This window comes from Staurois parvus, unplaced genomic scaffold (genome assembly GCF_062004578.1).
Source record: "Staurois parvus isolate SC_StPar_1 unplaced genomic scaffold, SC_StPar_1.0 ptg000470l, whole genome shotgun sequence".
Classification (NCBI taxonomy): domain Eukaryota; kingdom Metazoa; phylum Chordata; class Amphibia; order Anura; family Ranidae; genus Staurois; species Staurois parvus.
The window spans coordinates 1,531,467-1,555,158 of NW_028318266.1; the positions used below are offsets into that span (position 1 = coordinate 1,531,467).

The window sequence follows — 23,692 nt, forward strand, 5'->3', positions numbered from 1 at the left end:
CCCCTACATCCCCTACATTCCATACATCTCGTACATCCCGTGCATCCCATATGGCCAAGCAGATATACTGACGGATCTGCAAGAGACCTGCATGGCACCAGCAATCTGCAATGCTTTCCAGACTCCTGCAACCAAAAATAATAAATGCATATTTTTTTTACCTGCAGGAAAATGTGCATTTATTATTTTTGAGCAAAAGGCAAACTTAACCTTTAGCCCTCATGCACACGGGACATTTTGATAACGCTGGTAACGTTAGCTGTGTAAAGTAATATTAAAAACGTGAGTTTTTCAGCTTTTTTTAAGCGTTTTTTCATTAGTGGTTTGCAGCGTTTTGGACACACAGGAGAACATGCCCATCCTGGCATGTTATCCTACGTGTCCATCCCCGGCATGTTATCCTATGTGTCCATCCCCGGCATGTTATCCTATGTGTCCATCCCCGGCATGTTATCCTACGTGTCCATCCCCAGCATGTTATCCTACGTGTCCATCCCCGGCATGTTATCCTACGTGTCCATCCCCAGCATGTTATCCTGTGTGTCCATCCCCGGCATGTTATCCTACGTGTCCATCCCCGGCATGTTATCCTGTGTGTCCATCCCCGGCATGTTCTCCTACGTGTCCATCCCCGGCATGTTATCCTGTGTGTCCATCCCCGGCATGTTATCCTACGTGTCCATCCCCGGCATGTTATCCTATGTGTCCATCCCCGGCATGTTATCCTGTGTGTTCATCCCCGGCATGTTATCCTATGTGTCCATCCCCGGCATGTTATCCTATGTGTCCATCCCCGGCATGTTATCCTATGTGTCCATCCCCGGCATGTTATCCTACGTGTCCATCCCCAGCATGTTATCCTATGTGTCCATCCCGGCATGTTATCCTACGTGTCCATCCCCGGCATGTTATCCTATGTGTCCATCCCCGGCATGTTATCCTACGTGTCCATCCCCAGCATGTTATCCTGTGTGTCCATCCCCGGCATGTTATCCTACGTGTCCATCCCCGGCATGTTCTCCTATGTGTCCATCCCCGGCATGTTCTCCTACGTGTCCATCCCCGGCATGTTATCCTGTGTGTCCATCCCCGGCATGTTATCCTATGTGTCCATCCCCGGCATGTTATCCTATGTGTCCATCCCCGGCATGTTATCCTGTGTGTTCATCCCCGGCATGTTATCCTATGTGTCCATCCCCGGCATGTTATCCTATGTGTCCATCCCCGGCATGTTATCCTATGTGTCCATCCCCGGCATGTTATCCTGTGTGTCCATCCCCGGCATGTTATCCTACGTGTCCATCCCCAGCATGTTATCCTACGTGTCCATCCCAGCATGTTATCCTACGTGTCCATCCCCGGCATGTTATCCTATGTGTCCATCCCCGGCATGTTATCCTATGTGTCCATCCCCGGCATGTTATCCTACGTGTCCATCCCCAGCATGTTATCCTGTGTGTCCATCCCCGGCATGTTATCCTATGTGTCCATCCCCGGCATGTTATCCTATGTGTCCATCCCCGGCATGTTATCCTGTGTGTTCATCCCCGGCATGTTATCCTGTGTGTCCATCCCCGGCATGTTATCCTACGTGTCCATCCCCAGCATGTTATCCTGTGTGTCCATCCCCGGCATGTTATCCTACGTGTCCATTCCCGGCATGTTATCCTATGTGTCCATCCCCGGCATGTTATCCTATGTGTCCATCCCCGGCATGTTATCCTATGTGTCCATCCCCGGCATGTTATCCTATGTGTCCATCCCCGGCATGTTATCCTGTGTGTCCATCCCCGGCATGTTATCCTATGTGTCCATCCCCGGCATGTTATCCTATGTGTCCATCCCCGGCATGTTATCCTATGTGTCCATCCCCGGCATGTTATCCTGTGTGTCCATCCCCGGCATGTTATCCTGTGTGTCCATCCCCGGCATGTTATCCTATGTGTCCATCCCCGGCATGTTATCCTGTGTGTCCATCCCCGGCATGTTATCCTGTGTGTTCATCCCCGGCATGTTATCCTATGTGTCCATCCCCGGCATGTTATCCTGTGTGTTCATCCCCGGCATGTTATCCTATGTGTCCATACACACAGAGACTGGAATCAATGTTTTTTGGCGGGAAAAAAACCCAGGAGTAGTGGATTTGTAGAGGAGTTTCAAACTGTAAAATGTTCTAACATTGAAAAAACATGGTAAAACAGCGCAAACCGGCATTTTTGGATTTTTTTTGTAAAACAAACGCCAATAAATGTGGGAAAATGCAGCTAATCGCGGCAAAACTCAGGTAAACGCTAATGCAAAAACACTAAAAAAAGCTGAAAAACTCCGGTTTTTAATGTGACTTTACACAGCAAATGTTACCAGCGTTATCAAAACGTCCCGTGTACATGAGGACTAAAAACGTCCCGTGTGCATGAGGACTAAAAACGTCCCGTGTGCAGGAGGACGAGAAACGTCCCGTGTGCATGAGGACTAAAAACGTCCCGTGTGCATGAGGACTAGAAATGTCCCGTGTGCATGAGGACTAAAAACATCCCGTGTGCATGAGGACTAGAAACGTCCCTTGTGCATGAGGACTAGAAACGTCCCGTGTGCATGAGGACTAGAAACGTCCCGTGTGCATGAGGACTAGAAACGTCCCGTGTGCATGAGGACTAAAAACATCCCGTGTGCAGGAGGACTAGAAACATCCCGTGTGCATGAGGACTAGAAACATCCCGTGTGCATGAGGACTAGAAACGTCCCGTGTGCATGAGGACTAGAAACGTCCCGTGTGCATGAGAACTAAAAACGTCCCGTGTGCATGAGGACTAGAAACGTCCCGTGTGCATGAGGACTAAAAACGTCCCGTGTGCATGAGGACTAGAAACATCCCGTGTGCATGAGGACTAAAAACGTCCCGTGTGCATGAGGACTAGAAACATCCCGTGTGCATGAGGACTAGAAACATCCCGTGTGCATGAGGACTAAAACGTCCCGTGTGCATGAGGACTAAAAACGTCCCGTGTGCATGAGGACTAGAAACATCCCATGTGCATGAGGACTAGAAACATCCCGTGTGCATGAGGACTAGAAACATCCCGTGTGCATGAGGACTAAAAACGTCCCGTGTGCATGAGGACTAAAACGTCCCGTGTGCATGAGGACTAAAACATCCCGTGTGCATGAGGACTAAAACGTCCCGTGTGCATGAGGACTAGAAACGTCCCATGTGCAGGAGGACTAAAAACGTCCCGTGTGCATAAGGACTTAAAGCTGCTTTCACGCTGATCCATTTTTCTTCTGCTTCTGCGTTTAAATATGCGGAAGAACAATGTGTGGCCATGTATGTATTTCTATGGAACAAATCACACTGATCCTGCTAGCAGCATTTTCAGTGCTGTAAAAAAAACCGCACCTCCGCATTGAAAGGAATGGAGAACGTGCCACAAACGCACCCACATATTTGGGGTGGTTTTTGAGTCACATATCCTGAAAAATACACATATGCGTTTTTGCTACGGATCAGGGTGATAGTAAACCTAGTAAAACTGGAGTGCAAAATCTGGTGCCGCTCAGCATAGAAACCAATCAGCTTCCAGGTTTTATTGGCAAAGGTTAATGAAGCAAGATGAAGCTAGAAGCTGATTGGCTGCCATGCACAGCTGCACCAGATTTGCACTCTCCAGTTTGAGGGCCGGTTCATACTATAGAAAAGCAGTCTAGATGTGTTCCGAATGCGTTTCTGCATGCGTATTTTTGATGCGTTCCGGGGCATTTTGGATACAATCCAGTTAATTTTTTCCCCTCCCTTTTTCTTTAATTTAAATAGGAACATGTGCATTTTTGGTGCGTTTTGGTAGGTTTTCGGTGCGTTTTTGATGCGTCTTACCGTGTTCCAGTACAGTTCTGTGCAGGAAAATTGCAGCCTACTTTTTTTTTCTTCATCCATAACGCACTGGAACTGCAATCACTGATGTGAACCATGACACTGACCACCATATCACCTACTTTCTGTGCGTTTTGGATGTGGAAACAAAGCAACTGAAATACATGGAGTGTGAACTGGCCCTTATGCAGGCCATAGACGGGTCGAACAATGCCTGACTTTTTTAAAAAAAATGAAAAATCGGTCGTTCAATCAGCCGACGTTACCACCAACGTTAAAAAAATCGGCCGATTTTCAACCCGTCTATGGCTGGAAATAGACAGAGACAGGGGAGCGCACCATATAATGTGACAGCAATACAAATACATTATTTGGATGACAATGTTTTCATTCGGATACAAATAGATACATTTGTTGCAACCGCAAGACTTTTCATATAAAATATAACAGCGCACTGGACTTCCAGTTCATAGGAAGAATTCAGGTGTCTCCCATTCCGATCATCCATTCACTTTAGCAGAATAAAATTTCTGCATCTTTTTCTTCTGCTACTTCTTCTTTTTCTTTCTTTTTCTACTTCTTTTTCGTTTTTTTTTACGTTTTCTTTTTCGTTTTCTTCTTTTTCTTTCTTTTTAATTTTTCTTTTACTTCTTTTTCCTTTTCTTTTTCGTCTTCTTATTCTTCTTCTTCTTTTACTTCTTCTATTTCTTCTTTGTCTTTTGCTTTTCTTCTTCTTCTTTTTTCTTTTCTTCTTTTTCTTCTTCTTCTTTTTCTTCTAATTGCAGGTCACTGCTCATGCACAGATATTTTTATTGGTAAAACGATCGGCCGATTTGCTCATCATTGCCGGGAAAATCGTGCGATCGTCAAAATCGGCTGAAAAATTTTCCAACATGATCAATAAAAAAAATGTGCAAAAAGTCAGAAAAACAGTCGACCAATTAACCCACTAACGGTGCGAAAATCTACCAATTTTTTTCTCTGGGCGAAAAATCGCCCAATTTTCATTTGCACTCTCCAGTTTGAGGGCTGGTTCATACTATAGAAAAGCAGTCTAGATGTGTTCCGAACAGGAGCGGACTGACCATTTGGAAACTCGGGCTCCGCCCCAGTAGGGGGCCCCATGAGATGCCCCTGGTACCTTTATCATAGGCTTTTTTAGGTTTGGACAAGGACACAGGGGCCCCATGATCCCCTATTGCCCGGGGGCCCCATGAGTTGTCAGTCCACCCCTGGTTCCGAATGCATTTCTGCATGCGTATTTTTGACGGATTCCGGTGCATTTTTGATACATTCCAGTTCATTTTTTCCCGTCCCTTTTTCTTAAATTTAAATAGGGACATGTGCGGTTTTGGAACGTTTTGGTACATTTACAGTGCATTTTTGATGCGTCTTACCGTGTTCCAGTACAGTTCTGTGCAGGAAAATGCAGCCTACTTTTTTTTCTGCATCCATAACGCACTGGAACTGCAATCACTGATGTGAACCATGACACTGACCACCATATCACCTACTTTCTGTGCGTTTTGGATGCGGAAACAAAGCAACTGAAATACATGGAGTGTGAACTGGCCCTTATGCAGGCCATAGACGGGTCGAACAATGGCTGTTTTTTTTTAAAAAAAAGAAAAATCGGTCGTTTGATCCGCCGACGTTACCACCAACATTAAAAAAATCGGCCGATTTTCAACCCGTCTATGGCTGGCATTAGGCAGAGACAGGGGAGCGCACCATACAATGTGACAGCAATACAAATACATGATTTGGATTAATATGTTTTTATTCGGATACAAATAGATACATTTGTTGCAACCGCAAGACTTTTTATATAAAATATAATAGCGGACTGGAATTCCAGTTCATAGGAAGAATTCAGGTGTCTCCCATTCCGATCATCCATTCACTTTAGCAGAATAAAATTTCTTCTTCTTTTCTTTTTCTTCTTCTTTTCTTTTTCTTCTTTTTCTTTTTTTTTTTTTTTCTTTTCTTCTTTTTCCTTTTCTTTTTTCTTCTTCTTTTTCTTTTCTTCTTTTTCCTTTTCTTTTTTCTTCTTCTTTTTCTTCTTATTGCAGGTCACGGCTCATGCGCAGATTTTTTATATCGGTAAAACGATCGGCCGATTTGCTCATCATTGCCGGGAAAATCGGCTGCAAATTTTCCAACATAACCAATAAAAAAAATGTGCAAAAAGTCGGAAAAACGGTCGACCAATTAACCCACTAACATTGCGAAAATTGACCAATTTTTTTCTCTGGGTGAAAAATCGGCCGTGTTTCTATCCGTCTATGGCCAACATTAGCGGCTGATTGGCTGCCATGCACAGCTGCACCAGATTTGCACTCTCCAGTTTGAGGGTCGGTTCATACTATAGAAAAGCAGTCTAGATGTGTTCTGAATGTGTTTCTGCATGCGTATTTTTGATGCGTTCCGGTGCATTTTTGATACATTCCAGTTAATTTTTTCCCCTCTCTTTTTCTTCAATTTAAATAGGGACATGTGCGTTTTTGGTGCGTTTTGATACATTTACAGTGCATTTTTTATGCGTCTTACCGTGTTCCAGTACAGTTCTGTGCAGGAAAATGCAGCCTACTTTTTTTTCTGCATTCAGAATCTGCTGCAGCTGTGCATGGGAGCCAATCAGCTTCTAACTTCAGCTTTGACAATAAAATCTGGAAGCAGATTGGTTTCTATGCAGATGTGAGTCTGATTTTGCACCCTGCAGCTTTAATAAATAAACCCATGTGTTCCTGTTGTGGGTATCACATCGATTTTTGTAATCGAATTGCACTGCTCTTGTGAGATGGATGGGGCTGCCATTCTGAATGGCACCCCATGCATCTCAATCTGCAGCGCCATTGTGGGTGCAGGAACCGCATGGTCAACAATACCTTGCAGCCACGTTTTTAAATTGGTGCATGAACCTTTTTTTGTGCGATTCCCATGGCACAGCAGCCCATTCATTTGCGGCCGAGCAAACGTGGGCCGTGTAGCCGTGTGAACCAGGCCTGAGTGAATCAACCCCAAAGATGTTGCCATATATCAGAGATATGAATGGTACTGATCAATTGATTTGCAGATGGAACAAACCTGCGCAAGTGTTTGCATTCAATAGGCGGTGACTACTTGTAGTGAGTGGTCACCACCAATTTCAGTAGCGCAGTTGAGCTGCTCAGATAGTTTTCTTTGATTTATTTCCCAGCACACAATTGTTGGGGAGGACAGGTGAGGTAGGTGTGATGATTCTATGATCCTGATCGGCCCAGCTGGTGGGAGGGCTATAAAGGGCAGCTCCCTCATTGTAATGTTTCTCTTGCAGTCAAGATGGGTTGGAGTATGAGAAGCTGGTGGAGTCTGGTGCTTCTGCTTGCACTGGGGTTTGACGATCTTGGAGTTTCAGCAAGACACAGGCGCCAGTCTGATTGGTGGAGTAACTATCAGAGGGCTGTACCTGGCCAGGGATCTTCTAGAAGGGGATTTGGAGAGCTCTACTCTGGAGGGGATGCTCCTGTATATGGGTTTGGTGGTTCATCTAGGGGACATGTTGGTGGGAGGCTTCGAGATCTGCCCCAGGCTGGGAGCTCCCCTGTTAGTGTCCGTTGTGGAGAGGATATCATGACCATCAGTGTCAGCAGGAACTTTAATGGGAATGGGAGGTTGGTGAAACCCTCTGATCTGAGCCTGGGATCCCAAGGCTGCAAGCCAAGTGCCCAAAGTACTGATCCCATCATCTTTCAGGTTGGCCTTCAGGACTGTGGTAATGTTCTGCAGGTAAATCGCCTTCCACCCCTAACCTTTTCTTTTAGTAATCTCCATGAGCTGTTACTGCTTGGATATGTAACTCCTGTTCAGCCTGTGTGTGCTCTTCAAATTTCTGAACAGCTAAAGTTGGCCATACATGAAGATTTTCTGTAATACAGAGATGTGTTGGGGGGGTATGGAGGCATGCTAAGGGGTTGAGACATGTGCTGGAGGGCAATGAGGTGTCTTGGGGCTAAAAGATGTGCTGGGGGGCAATGGAGGCATGCTAGGGGTTCAAGCATGTGCTGGAGGGTTCAGAGGTGGTGGTGCTCCTGGAGGGTTCAGAGGTGTGCTGGGGGTATGGGGTGCTCCTGGAGGGTTCAGAGGTGTGCTGGGGGTATGGGGTGCTCCTGGAGGGTTCAGAGGTGTGCTGGGGGTATGGGGTGCTCCTGGAGGTGCGAAGATGTGCTGTGGGATGCAGAAGTGTGCTGGTGGGTATGGAGGTGTGCTGTGATATTTGCGATGGAGCAACTGGTAGGTGTTTCATCATACAGGGGATGGGTGTTGGGGTGGGGGGCAGCAAAATGCACCTTTACCTGTATAGACAAAAAACCTTGCACTGTTCCTGGATGGGGATGTGCTCAATCTGAGGTCGTGGTGTGACTGGGTTGAGTAGAGCGTGTCAACTGAGCGGTATACTCAGCCAGCAATACATGACTGATTAGGCTGCAGACACCTCTATCCTAAGTCTGAGTTATTGCAGTTTAGCCTAGAAGTCATGTTAGCTGATGGGAAAATGTTTCATATTGCACTCCAAGGTTGAATCACACCATGCCTGGAGCTGAATCCCCCAAGAATGCATTGTGTTCCTGTGTGATTCACACGTGTCTCTGTGCGGTGTGACGTCAAGCCTATTAATTTGGAATGGGATAAAATCACACTGCACAAAGTGCATGCACTACTTTTTAAAACCCACTGCAGCTGGATTGCATGGTATAAAGGTACCATGTGAACTGGTGTGGGCAAATGCACTGTTTGCACTCTGCATTTGGGGTGTAGCTAACGTTGTTCACACCCGCTGCAGATTGCAAAAAAAAGTGACTTGCATGCGGGTTGAATCACACAGGAATGCTGCACGTTCCTGCACAATTCAGATGTGGGCATTGCCAGTCTTCACTGCCCCTGTACTGTGCCCTCCCAACCCCACTGTACTGTGCCCTCCTCACTCCCTACACTGCACCCTGTGCTTTCCTGAGCTTTGGTATGGAGGGGGGGGGGGTAGTTTCACACTTGGAATCTTTGCCCCTTTGTTCAGCACTGTACATTCCCTATTTAACATCACCACAGTCTGCGCTACACAAGTCATCTGGACTCTATTTAACCACGTTTCCTTTAAGCCACACCCAGTATTTGGCATAATTTATACCAGGACCACATTTCACTGCGGCACTCTGCGCACCAAATTTTTATCTCTCCAGCTTTTTGTAGAGCTACACCCTAATTAACGAATGCCTTATCCCTAATTACAGTAATGCCCCACCTACAGTGGCTTTCTGGATACCCAGAAGAATAGGTGCCCCTAAAAACTTTTTGGAAATGTTGGCAACTATGATAGTGTCAGATTGCCCCCTACACTAACGCCCACTGAGTGGGAACTGACATATCTAGTGACCCTAATACCATGATCGGTCATAGTACTATACCCTGTTGCTGTACTAATGTACTAACTTTTTCCACATCACAGCTCCATGCATAGAGCCCTGTTAGTAAACAAACTATGACTGACAGATTGTAAGAAGTATGGCCATGTAAAAGGGGATTGTGCAATATGCTTGTGACCAGATTGGGCTTTTCCTACCTCTTGGGCTGCATGGTGTTGGCCATGGCTTGTGGTTGGTCTAGTAACCCTCCCCTTGGGTACAGAAGGATCCCCATGTGCAGATCATGGCAGCTGTTGCTAAAGCTGGAAAATAAAGGCCAATGAATAGCAAATGGAAATGTGAAGTCCTGGCTAGATTAATGCTGTGAGACGTCTTGTCATCGATTTAAGACCTTCCCAGTCTTCATCTACTGGATATGCATGTAACTGTTTTTTTCCCCCCTAGATGAATCCAGACTGGATGATCTACTCCACCAATCTTACCTACAGCCCAACCTCTTCCACAAATGTCCCTATTACAAGGACCACCTCGGCTGTCATCTCCATCAAGTGTTACTACACCAGGTGAGCAATGAGGGGAATTGCACATGTGGGAGGGTGTTCTTGTCTTGTATACACATCACTTGCTCAGACCTGGGAAAGAAACCCTTAATGACTATGGCCATGGACATAAACGCTGCAAAAATGGTATTCCTTACCTGTCTCAATCTTTGCTCTCTTAAAAAGTTATGGTGGCCAACAAGTTTCAACATTCCTGACTTCAGGTGTCCTGCTCCTTGACCTCTGCTGTGTACTGGGGTTCCCTTGGGACCACAGTACATGGTGGAAGGCAATGGTGTCCTGCATAGGAGATAACGGCGACAAAGCTTGAGGGAGTGAAGATCCGAGGTCTAGGTGGTATGAAGTTTAATGGATTTTAACTGGAACCAGGGGTGGACAGACCATATGGAAACTCAGGCACTGCCTGGGGTCAGTAGGGGGCCCCATGAGATGCCCCATGTAACTTTTTTCATAGGCTTTTTTGAGTTTGGGCAAGGACACAGAGGGCCCCATGATCCCCTATTGCCCAGGGGCCCCATAAGTTAGTATGCCCCTGACTGGAACAGTCAGTATTGATGCAGCAAAAATCTGGTTGTGGTGAAAAGACTTGTGGAAATGTGCCAAGTAAGCTGCTTCTGGTTTCAATCAAAGCTAAAATTCTCTTGCCTGGAAGAATTTTAAAGCAGGGGTCTCCAAACTTTCTAAACAAAGGGCCAGTTTCCTGTCCTTCAGAATTTAGGGGGCCAAGATATGGTCAGTAGGAGTAGAAAAGGTCCTGACATCAATGGGGGAAAAAACATGTCCACCTTTTGGTATCATTGAGAGGCATTGTGTCCCTTCATTGGTGTCATTGGGTGGGCAATTGTACCCCATTGTTCATATCAATGGCTGAAATGGTGCCAAAAGTGTTGAATAAAGGCAAGCAAAGGGCCACATCTGGCTCCAGGGCTGCAATTTGGAGACCACCATTTTAGTATTGAACACTAAAAATCTATTCTCTGTATTCAGTCGTAGTCTAATAAATATCAAATGAAAGGACCATACCCTATCCCAACTGCTCCATCCAGGATTCAAAAGTTCAAGATTGGTGCTCTAGCTGGGATGTTCTTTCCCTGATGTAATCCATAAGAAAGCCAGCCACTCGGTATACTCTCTGATACAAATCTCTACTGGTGTAGCACTACCCCCTTAGGGGTCGCTAAAGAATTGGTTCCCCTATAGTCCTGCACAGCCAGTTAGCACACACTTTCCATACAAACTTACTTCAGGGGACAGAAGACCAGTCCTTGGGCTTTGTTTCCAAATTTTATTGGATGTAGAACTGGGATGGGGTAAGGGGTGTATGGAATGCCCAAAGGTAATGGTAACCTAGGACAAAACTTCCTGAACTATATTACACATCTTTACCTAGAAATCCTCTTCTAGGAGAGCTCTTCTGGTGTACCACTCCAGACCCCAGAGATATATATTTTTGTTTACCTCCCAGTTTGTCTGGAGGACAGTTTAAACCCTGACCAGTCTAGCCAAACCTTGGACCAATGTAAAAATGCATCATTCATATTGCTTTGCTTTAGCTCAACAGGTTTGCAGTTACAAAATTTAAAGTTGCTAAACCCCGGACCCTGCATTCACTATCTGGTCTCCCACAGTAAACAGAACATGGAAATGCAATTTTAGTAAATATAAACTGCTAAATACCATTTCTCATCTGCAGTTAGAGCAGTCTTGTGACTTCTATCAGTCTGGCTGAGCACTGGTTAAAGCTTGTAGGTGTTTTCCTTCTCCCCTGACTGTCCTATGAGGCTGCATGACACTGGCCCTGTGCTGATCACATGCACCCTCCCCCAAAAAAACTTCTAGCAATACACACCAAACTGAGCATGTGCAACTTGCCCCCAAGGCTCTGTTCTTATAGCAGATGGATTAACAGTAGAAGGGGTAGATCAGAGAAGACTGGATTAAACTACCTTTACACAATGCAGAGGATTAACCCCCAAGGTTCCAGTGAGTATAGTGAGCATGCTTTACTGCTTATACAGACTGATTGTATTATGGGTTTTGTAACCCTTTAAGTGCATCAGACACAACAGTGTATGCCTGCATTCTGTAATATTTGGCAAACCTATTGGTAAAGGCAATGAGAAGCACCTTCTCTTGCTCCCACTGCTCTGTCCAGCCATATGGCTGCTAGCTGGGTATGGAGAAGCATGCATCCGCCCTGGTGACTGGCCTTTTGAAGCCTCATGGGGGGGGGGGGGGGAGTACTCTCCTCTGATCTGTATGCTCTTGTTACCCCAACATTTCCTATTCCAAATATGTGCCTTCTGTATTATGTACTTGTATGAAAGTCTCCTGTCATTTGTATTGCTTACTGTGTGAAACCCCTAGTGTTCCTGCCAGTCCCTCTGATTTCCTATTAAAACTGACCACACTAGACACAAGAGCATAGCATGGTCAGCTTAATAGCTTTGCTGGAACTTGGTCTGCTCTCCAATGATCATATTTGTTCCCCCCCCCCCCCCCCCACAGCACAGCCATTCACTGGGAAGAACAGTGCTTCAGTTTCTCCTCCCTGAGCTCCTTATATAGAATAGAACAGGGGATATGTAACTGCTTATAAAAAGGGGTATTTATAATTTTATCCGTAAACACATATTTTGCCTTTCACTTCTATTTTAAACTTGGTTTTAAAGGTGAGGGTTTACATATAATTTAACTGCAGTGACTCGGTTACATATGAGTCTACGCCTGGTGGTGGGGAATCAAAGGGGAGAAGGCTTTTGCCCACATGGGTTCATAGTCTCACTTGTCACAGAAAACCAATCCATTGACTCAGTCTGGTGGTTTCTGTCACCTACCTGGGCAAGACCAATACAGTGTGACTTAAAAGTGACAAACTAGGTTTTATAAATAAATTCTACTCAGAATGCTCTCAGCTTCCTCTAAACTCCTTTTTGTTGCTGTGCTTGGACTCTGTCAGGGGGTGGCTACCTTTCTCCCTGGCCCCACTGTAGGTAAACCATGGCCACCTGCATATTCATGTGGTGGACTATGGGATTTGTAGTATGCAGTTGTGTGCGCTCTATACAGCTAACACCCACTGCTCATTCTGAACAAAGTGAGGTGAGGAAAAGGAGAGGTTTGAGAGCTTCTGGAAGCAGAAAAACACTGTAAACCACCTCATGAGAAAACAGATTGGCCATCAAGTCAGGGGTGCTCAACCTGTGACCTGCACCCTCAATCCAGGGAAGCGCATGCCTGGGGTTGGTAACCTGTTGATCAGTCTGGTCTTGTCTTCCCACCATCCCAGAGCATCAGATTGCAGTGAGCTGGGGCTGGCCATGGAGGGAGAGGAGCCGCATAAGCCAACGATTACTTTGTAGTACTAGCTCCTGTCCTAGGCAGTGATACCTACCAAGTGCACTCTTCCCTTTTTTTATCCTTTCTAGCAGCATAAAGAGCCATGCCAGCCACAGGTGCAAGAGGTCCGTGTATTAAACACCCTACACTGGGCATAACTCCTGCAATGGGCATACTGGCAACTATAAAAGGGTCAACCACTATTGGGCTGCTTTTACACTGCTCCATGGGTGTAGCGAAGCACACCTGTGGGTTAGCTGCACTGAGCCATGGACTTCTATCATATCCTGTGGGCAGGGGCGGACTGACCATTTGGAAACTCCTGCACTGCCTGGGGTCAGGGGGCCCCATGAGATGCCCCTGTTTTTTTTTTTTTTTTTTTTTAAATAGGCTTTTTTGAGTTTGGGCAAGGACACGGGGCCCCATGATCCTCTATTGCCCGAGGGCCCCATGAGTTGTCAGTCTGCCCCTGCCTGTGGGTATGGTGCTCTTTCTGCAAGTTCACACACCTGCAAGATGTAATAGAACTCTATGGCAAAGCCCAGCTAACCCACAGGAAAGTCAGATGCTCTGAGCTGCACCCATGGTGTGGGTAAACTGCAGCACACCAGTGTGAAAGCAGGCTTATAGGGGGCTCAGGGTAGTAAGGGCTCACTTAAATTTTTGGCGTGGGGGGTGCTAAAACCCTAAAGTTCATTGCTGCCCACAACCGGTTACCAAATCACTTAAGTGTCCCTTGCTGTTCAAAAGGTTGAGCACCCCTGCATTAAGCAGTGGATATGTATGGATTATTTTTGAATAGGTATTTGATGTGTACCATTTAATGTCAACCAAGGCTGCTCTCAAATGAAACTACATAACTTTGTAGCTGAAGTACAGCCAGCAAAGGTAGCTTGGGTAGACCCAGAAGCTGTTTTAAACTGGCCAGGTTTCCTTTTTTTGACTGAACAGGATTACCAGGGGAAAATAAAGGAGGTAAAAAAAACACTAATGCAGTGCCTACATCTAAAGACTGGATAACCAGCAATATTTAGTATGTTGTGCTTGGCCATACTGAGAAGTACTTGGGTCGCCTTTACTTTCCTTCTAGAAATGCTAGTTGCCTGGCTACAAGATTTATACTGAAATTGGATGCAGCACATGCATGTGAACTGGTGTCAGAATTTTCTATCTGGACTTGTTCAGTCAATGAATTGAAAAGCAAAGGGCAAACTTAAGCTGGAGAACCATATCCTAAAAGTGGGGATGGCAATGGGCTCTCCATGAATATTTTTTTGCCACTGCATTATATTTGTCACAACAATGCACCCAATTTATTGGTAGACTACTATAGCTTTGTGAACAGAGCTTTCAATTTAGTAATTGAGTCACTCGGTCAATTAACATTTTTAGCTTGTTAAAATAAGAAACACATAGGGTTTTGTCTAACACTTCAGTGCTTGTATCTCCTTCCTTGTGTCCAGGGAAGGCAACGTCAGCAGCAAGGCTGTCAGACCAACATGGGTTCCATTCAGCACCACAGTGACCAATGAAGAGAAACTCAACTTCTCCTTGCATCTGATGGCTGGTACGTATGTATTAGCAATGGGTGTTGGGCCTGAACCCATTCAGTTCTTGGTCAAAGTCTACATCTGTCATTCTAACTTTGTCCACAGATCAATGGAGTGGCCCCAGAAATTCCACAGTCTACCATTTGGGTGATATAATCTACATAGAAGCCTCTGTGAACACTCAGAACCATATCAGTCTGATCCTGTTTATTGACAGCTGTGTGGCCACTATATCTCCAGATCCAAACTCCTTTCCTCGATATGAGATCATTAATGCCAATGGGTATGTTCATCAGGTGAAGGGAGGTAGGGTTTCTTGGATATTAATCTCTATGAATGTTCCTGTTTTTTTGTAGGTGCTTGGTGGATGGAAAAGAGGATTCTTCTTCAGCCTTCATCTCTTCAAGAATCAATCCAAACACATTGCAGTTCATGGTTGATGCTTTCCGATTTCTGAATGAGGACAAGTCTATGGTAAGGGCTATAGGAACACTAGTTTTTATGAATTCTACTTGTACTACAATTTCAGAATTTATTGCTCTTCTGTTATAGATCTACATCACATGTGAGCTGAGAGTTACTGCAGCCTCCCAAGCCCCAGACTCAATGAACAAAGCCTGTTCCTACAGAAAATCTACAAGCAGGTGACCTTAAGACTTGTGTACAAAGATTTGGCTATCAAGGGCTTCATGAGTTGCTCCTCTAAGTCTTTATGTACTGCCTACCCCGCAGGAGCTGCTTGGTAATTTGGGTTCTGTGCATTGACTCAGAACACCCTCAGACCCTCTGACACACCTGTAAGAACTTATAAGAACACAAGTGTAGATCCTTTTAACTTGGGGCATATTGGTATCAGAAAATACACAAGACCATTTACCAATACTCAATGCATTGGTATGGGTTAGAATAAATGGTGATTTTAGCATAATTGACCCCACAGAAGGTAGGATCAGACAGTCCACTAGACTGTAAAATCACTGGCAAGCTAACTTAGAATATTTCTGTACCTCATAAATTGGCAACGTCGGCAATGAACTGTGCATATGAGAATTTACTGCATTGTGACTAATACTAGAACTATAATTAACTCTAGGAGAGTCTAGGATATGGTGTAATGTTCCCTGAAAGGTACCTCCAGAGCAGAAGCATTAGGCAAAGACCTCTGTGGAACAGTTGTAAAGCATCAGTCTTTAGCCCCAACTCTTCAGCCGGCTTGTGTTGGGGCACTATTGTACTGCTGGTGCACATGAGAACAGTACCAGTCAAACCTGCAGGCAGCAATAAGCCAACTAGATGGCTGTATAGTTCTTTCCTAAAGGGCTCATTCTTTTGCAGCAGATAAATACCCCACCATAGCAGCAACTCACAAATCACAGCAATATTGCAGCTCCCATTTTTGTCGCACACAAATTAGTCTGCTCTGCACCCAGAATCTGCACAGGCCACAATTACGCAGTGGTGGTGTACAATGGACTGTAATGTGGTCTCCCCATGGCAAGAGGAAGCTTTGTCCTGTACAGCCTAGGAAAATGCATCTTTTCCATCCTGGCTATCTGAACTTTGGAGATAGCCATTCAAAAGCTCAGGACTACAATTCCCACAGTACATTGTTGCTTGACTCTTCCTGCTCAGCAACTCCTTCCTTTTGCTAAAATGTATGTTAACCAGCTCACCACCACAGAACAGTGGCTACAGAGTGCAGCTACAGTCAGTTTCACTCTTGCGCTCTGTCAAGAATCTGGCTACATTTAGCTGGGACTCTGACCAGTATAGCCTTGTATTGAGGATTAGAAAGTAACTCGCATGCATGTAGATCTCTATTGTTCCCAGGAGCATGTGCACTAACTTCAAAGTTGTATATTACAGCAAAAATCTACATTCTTGTAGATCATTAACTGGTTCCTGGTCTGTAGAGCATCCATGGTTTAAGGTATCCAGGGAGTCAAAGAATTGATTACCACTGTTGCACTGATCACCTCCCAACTGGCCAAACAGGATATCGCTTAGTGGTCATTTGGTAGTCCAACCATAGGAGCGCTCTGGTCAACCTGCCTAAACTTGCCCTCTACTCTGACTTATTTCCCTGGAGCTACCTGCTGTAAAATAGGCATGTTCCACCCAAGTCTTCCTATCCATCTTGGGATACTAGGATGTACAACATGCCTTCTCTTAAGGAAAGCTCTATGATCACAAAATGATCCATTGGGCTCCATTCACACCAATGCGACTTTTGGTCAGTCATGGCAAGTCGCAGCCCATTGTTTTCAATAGCACCAGTTCAGATCTATGCAACTTAGTCACAGCAACTTTGAAAATGTTCCTGCGCTTTGATGCAACTGGAGTACCAGAGGGTGTAAAGGCACATCAGTCTAACTTCAAAGTCACACCAAAAATCCTGCAACTTTGGAATCAAACAAGTGTGAATGGAGCCATACAACTGAGAAATTGGCTGTTCCCATGCTTGTGAGGACTTTAAGAAGCACACCAGGCATGTCTGCTAGTGCTGTATTGCAGCAATAAGTACAAATCGCCTAGCAACAATGATAAATCAGGAGATTCAACCCAACATCTAGAACTTTATTAAATGGATTAACAATTTTTCTACACTCGGTATTCAACGCTGTCCAGCACCTGTAGCTTAATGACAATAGAGACTGGGGGAACAGCCTACCATAGCACTCACCTAGTTGGGCTGCTAGGTACTACTAGTGGTTTTCACTGAAAGGAGCAGACCAGTGACTTTGTTTTAGAGTAGCATTTCCCGAGCTGAGAATTTTAATTGCCTCCTTCCCACACAGGGGGTTCTGTTGCCCCTAGGGGCAGCTGAGGTGAGGGAGATTAGTCTGGGACTTGGCAGGTGCTGAGTATTTGCCAAAGTATTCTATTTGCTGGACAGCATCTTGAAGTCCTAGGCTGGAGAAAAGGGGCTTTTTTTTTCCCCTCATGGAGGATCTACCTGTGACTGCTGGGAGGGCAGATGGCTCATGAGCAAAGAGCTGGCTGTTGGACCTCACCCTATGGGATCTAGTCTGGGGAAGGTTTCTTCACTGAGAAGTGTCCAGTGGAATCTGGAAGGTGTGCAGCTGTCCTGGGACTTGAGTACTGTCCCTGAATAGTGATCTCTGGTGACTGTGCTTTTGGGATGTACTGTGCCAGAGGTAGATTTGGACTGAGATGGCTCTCATAGGGTGTCAGAGTACTGGTCACTTCCCTGTGCTCACTGCAGAATCCATGTACCTCTAATCTTGTGGGTGATCTGGTTATATTCTCAGCAGCCCCTCATGGGTAGTGCTACACTACAAAACCTAAAAATCTAGCAAGGCCATCTATTGTGGAAAATGTGGTGAGATGTTGGCAGGTTTTGGTAAACGCTACATGACAATGTTTCAAGGCTTAATCGTTGCAGACTGCCTTTTCTTGCAATAACTGTCACTCTTGCGCCTAGCTGGTCTGCTTTGGAAGGTTCCAATGACATCTGCCAGTGCTGTGATACAGGAACCTGCAGTGCCTCTTCTGGTCCACGCTGGTTTGGGGGATCATCTGGAAGAGAGAGGGGACACTGGAAAAGAGACATTGGTGAGTTCAAGTGAAGCCTCTGAATCTGTATAGGAAGCTTCATAATTTTGGGTTTGCTTTCAGCTGTCAATGACTTGACAATTCATTTCCTAAGCAAACATCCAGTGAAGTCAGGATGCCTGACACATACTGATATTTGGAGATGGAGAATTTGGCATTCTGGAGATTGCCCAATCATACAAATCTACAATGGCATCTCCTGACGGGTTCCTGTCAAGTGCTTTTGATAGAAAAAGTTGCTGTGTAGTCATGCAACAAGTGAAATGTATCATCTTATATGTACATTGTTGTAGGAGAGCACAGAAGCCTCCATAGCTTTCAGTCTCCTGGCCCCTTGAGGACAAATGGGGATAAAATCTCTCCAGTTTAGGGTCCTTTCACACAGGCACAATCCGTTCACTCACTGTTTTTCAAAAGAAAAATGGATTAAGTTTTCATACATTTACATCAGTCAGTGGGGAATTATCTGCTCACAGGAGCATGTAAACAGGGGGGGAGTGTGAACAGAGGCTCTCACTTTACATTGCTGGTTCTCCCTGCTTCTAAAATAAAAGGGTGGGGTCATCCTGTGACATCACCTGGGGACTCGGCCACTTTGTTTACATTAGCACTGGAAGAAGTGGAGCTGTCCTTTGGCCCTGCTGCTAAAGTAAACAAAGGCTGTCACCAGGCAACCCCACCCCTTTGTTTATATTAGCAGCAGGGCCAAATGACAGCACCACTTCCCCATGCTAATTTTGGAGCTAACAATTGATAGAGCCTCTGTGTACACACTCCCCACGCTCTGAAAACACTGCCCCTATCTGTATGTACTCCACCCTCCATGAATACTGCCCCTTCTCCTGTGCACACTGCCCCCTTTGTTTACATTTTCCTGTCATTGGGGGAATTCCCCCCCCCCCCCCCCCCCCCGACAACACAGAAGTCTCCTAACAAATACAAAAATGGACCATTTCATCTGTTTGCATCCCTTTTTTATGTCGGGTGTCAAACTGGTGGCCCTCCAGCTGTTGCCAAATTACAAGTCCCATGAGGCATTTGACAGTTACAAGCATGACTCCCAAAGGTAGAGGTATGATGGGACTTGTGGCCCTCCAGCTGTTAAACTAAAAGTCCCATCATACCTCTACCAGTGGTGTATTTTGGTTTTGTGCTACCCTAGGCAAGACTAAAATCGGACACCCCCTCCGCATCTAAATTTGTCCCACCTTTATATCTGCAAACTCCTCTCCTTCCTCTTTAGGCTCCACCTCTTGCTATTAGAGCTCCACCCACTGACAACGATGGGGCGCTATTCCTCCCACTGACACCAATGATGATGTCCCGTCAGTGTGTGAGGAATCGTGCCCCATCATTGGTATCGGGGATGCCTGGAGGAATAGTGCCCCTTCATTGGTGTCAGTGACACCAATGAAGGGGCACTATTCCTCACACACTGACACTGATGGGGCATTATTACTCCCACTGACACAAATTATACTTGCATCGCTGTGCTGACCCCTGCTCCAGCCCGGCCTCCCTCCTTCAGGCACACACTTACCCATCAGCAGTCTTCCTTCTCGAGCCACTCTCCTCCTCTTCACCGGCTCCAGCTGCTCACTCATCTTCAATCTTTGCGCAGCCGCTCAGCTCCTCTCCATGCTCTGCCTCCTTGCCTGTGATTGGCCGCCTGTGTGCCTTTTCTGAGCTACAGATCTGGTGGGGGCAATCACCGGCGGAGGCAGAGCTTGCAGAGGGAGGGACAGGCTGCCCAGTGATCCTAGGGGTGTGGCCAGATTAGAGGGGCGGTTTTTTGTCCCACCCACATCACGATAAAGATCCAGGAAGATTAAGACACCGGACGGACACCATCTGCACTCCTCCAGCAGCACCTTGTGGACCGGACCGACATCGGACATAGTCAGGTAAGACAGCAGCCCCTGTCCCTTTCCCACGGAAGTCTCCCTTCTGTGGGAAAGGGGGGGTGGCACTATCGCTGTGCCACCCTAGACAAATGCCTTGTTTGCCTTGTGGCAAATACACCCCTGACCTCTACCTTTGGGAGTCATGCTTGTAACCGTTAATCTTGCAATGCCTCATGGGACTTGTAGGTTTTTTAGGTTTTGACCTCGCATATATGGCTTGGTAAAACTTTCAATTTAAATGCAATCAGGCATTACATGGTTGAAAGTAATCCTAAAGGGAATTGAACAAGAGATTTGTATAATGTATGGCCAGCCTTAGTTTGTCTATAAGAGCATCCTTTTATTGATCAGGTGAAGGCTTCAACACAATCGGCAGATATGACTGATATGCTTGATTCTCAGTTGTGTTTATTCTTCTACTTTGGTATCATCACTGGAGATTTTTTGGAATGCTATTTTCCTGCCACAGATGTGAAATGTAATGGGGTGGTTTTCCCTACAGTGAGCAGGCATGCATGGTCGTGATCTGTGACACCATCGGCTCTATGGAAATGAATGCGTATGTTCTAAACCAGTGGTTCTCAACCTGGGGGTCCAACGACCCTTTCACAGTGGTCACCTAAGACCATCGGAAAACACATATTTCCAATGTGTAGAAAGCAGCAGTATTGGAGGTAAAAACGACACTTCATGAATTATAATTACTGGGTAAATTTTATTGTTGGGGGTCACCACAACATGAACTGTATTAAAGGGTCGCGGCATTAGGAAGGTTGAGAACCACTAGTCTAAACAGACCTCAAGTGTGACCTACCCGGCAACAAGCTACTTATCTTTACTATAATATAGTGCCACAAAAATGAATAATGCAAACCAAAGTGCAGCTATCGGTCCAATACCTGAAGAAAAAATGTTTACTCCTGCCCTTGACTTCAGTGACTGTAACCATACATAGCCTATGGAATGCACACCTTGCTGCCCTCCACAGACCAGGGGAATCCAAATTAACTGCATGCAAAAAGACAGAGGGTGCACATGCCTAGTGCATTACCTTTTTAAAAATTTGGTTTGTCTAAAATGCGCTATACTCCCAAAAGAAAAGTCAAAGGCACATCAGAAATGCAGCAAGGTCCAATCTCCCTGGAAGGTGTCTGGTCAGGGATTATAGAACTCCAAATGGCTGACTCATTTCGTGGTGGTGCCTCTTCCTCAGAGCCAACAGTCTCAGTCATATATCCCCCCGGGTAGAAGTCTGTTATGCCAGCAACAGTGCACCACTTTGTACTCCAATCTTCCTATCTTCCCATCAAGATCTCCTTGGCCAGAATGTGCTATATGCCATGCAATCTGTGATCTTCCAATGTGCTGATCCAAATCTCTAAAAGAAGAACTAAGTATTTTATACACATTGCAATGTGTACCACTCTTCCCTAAATACTTACCCTCTAAGGGTGAAAATGTACATTTCACTCTTAAACTGAATCAAATCCACATGAATATCCATCCTTCATCCACCATATGTGTGCAAAGCCAAAAACATGCTCCATCCCTTCGCCTTCAGTCATGCACCTTACCCTGCATGTCTTGTGAATAGCCTTTTTGCAATACAGTATCAACATGCCCAATCACCTCCTCGCTTCATAAATTCTCAGTAATCATGAAAGATACATGCTCCCATAGTGCAAATCAAATTTCACTGCTTAAGGACCACCCTATAGCAGACATACTGAAACAGGGTGGCACCTGTGTGCAGAATCGTGTGTGTGTTTGCATTTATGGGTAGGGGTGTGCTTAAGCCCTACCTGCACCACCGTTCACAGCCATGGGTGTCAATCACCAGGTCCCAGCCAGTAATTACCCACTGGTGATTGCTGAGCATCTCCAATAGGGAGGTAGATTGTTTTGTTTAAAAATCTACTCCCTGTTGGCTCTAGCACAGTACAGCCATCCCTCCCTAGTAAAACACTCCCAGCACACAGTTAACCCTTTGATCACCCCTCACATTAACTTCTTCCTTCCCAGTGCCATTAGTACAGTCAGTGCTTTTTTTGCCACTGATCCCTGTATTGGTGTTGCTGGGGTTTCAGTGACAGTTTTCCCGCCCCCAGTGTCAGTCTGCTGCAGTCCCACTAAAAGTCGCTGATCATCGCCATTTGCTAGTAGAGAAGAGAGAATCCCAGTATCTATACCACCATTTGTAAACTTTCACATAAACCAATTTAATTTACAAGTATTAGGATTTTTATTTATCCAACCTTGTTGGGTTGTAAAAGGATGTTTTAGGAATTAAGAACATGGGGTTATAGGACAGTAGGTTAGTGGTGCATTCAGATGTCTTTCCAAGCAGTAAGATGGAGGCCATGGGATGTGGGCAGGATGGTGCAGTCTGATGCCTAATGTCAATTCAATGATGAAATGCGTCATACGGATGTGATGTCAGCTGCAAGTGCTGCAGTGACCATTTTGGAAATTGGTAAAATCAAGCTGCTTGTATTTCAAACACATGTAAGCACATTTTTACATTTTTATTTTAAGCAATATTGCACTATGGGAGCATGTTTCTTTCATGTTCACTAAATTTGAAGTGAGTCGATTGGGCATGTTGATACTTGATTGCAAAAAGGCTATTCATAAGACATGCAGGGTAAGGTGCATGACTGAAGGCGAAGTATCTAGCACATTGTTTTTGGCTTTGCACACATGTGGTGGATGAAGGATGGATTTGTATGTAGATTTGATTCAGTTTAAGAGTGAAATGAACATTTTCACCCTTAGAGGGTAAGAGTATTTAGGGAAGAGTGGTACACATTCCTTTATTGCACATGCAATTTTCGTGTAAGAAATACTACTTGTCTTTACTGATCCCTAAACCCAATGTTCTTGCAGGTCATACTTCAGAAGAACGTGGCCTGGTCACACTTGGTCCTCTCCTGGTGATTGAACCTCAGGATCAGTCAGCTCTGGAACAGTCTGCTCCAAGAACAGGTCATGGTCATCCTTCCAAGATATCTCAGGAGCCCGGGCCTACACAACTGTGGATGTTGGTGACAGTAGCTTCCGTCAGTCTAGTTCTGACTGTTGCTGCTTTCACTTGGGTTGGAAAATGTGTCATCAGCAAAATGTCTTCCTGAACTTTAGTGCAATAAAAATTTTGATATTAAATTCTGATCTGAAGTTTAATTTTAGGTTTAAGAATTTTGCACATGGTGTGGAAACTTGGCAAATCTCATTACTGCAAATTTTCTAGTGTGGCATGTAAAAAAACAGTAGCCTATGTGGCTGCAGCATCTGAGCTGCATCAGTTTCTGCCTCTTCTAAGACAAGAACTGAGTGATCACGTGACCACTGGGCTCTCTGCTCATGTGACCGTCAGTCACTGGCTCTGCCCATCCAGCACTCGCTGGAATACAGAGTTGTGGAGGGGGTGGCAGTGGCAGGCTCTGGCTCTTGGAAGCATGCAGATGCTTGAGTAAGCTGCCTATTGGGCATCTTGGTT

The 23,692-nt window shown here is 45.4% G+C and overlaps 1 protein-coding gene across 1 annotated transcript; it reads left to right on the forward strand.

Annotated features, from left to right (window-relative positions):
* The first annotated feature begins 7,189 nt into the window (after nucleotides 1-7,189).
* On the forward strand, nucleotides 7,190-23,358 carry LOC149452498 (zona pellucida sperm-binding protein 3-like). The gene is made up of 8 exons (XM_089689167.1): nucleotides 7,190-7,636; nucleotides 9,712-9,830; nucleotides 14,630-14,733; nucleotides 14,822-14,999; nucleotides 15,073-15,190; nucleotides 15,269-15,360; nucleotides 18,162-18,292; nucleotides 23,083-23,358. The coding sequence occupies exons 1-8, from the start codon at nucleotides 7,190-7,192 to the stop codon at nucleotides 23,325-23,327; spliced, it is 1,434 nt and encodes a 477-aa protein (XP_089545293.1). The 3' UTR covers nucleotides 23,328-23,358.
* The last annotated feature ends 334 nt before the right edge of the window (nucleotides 23,359-23,692 follow it).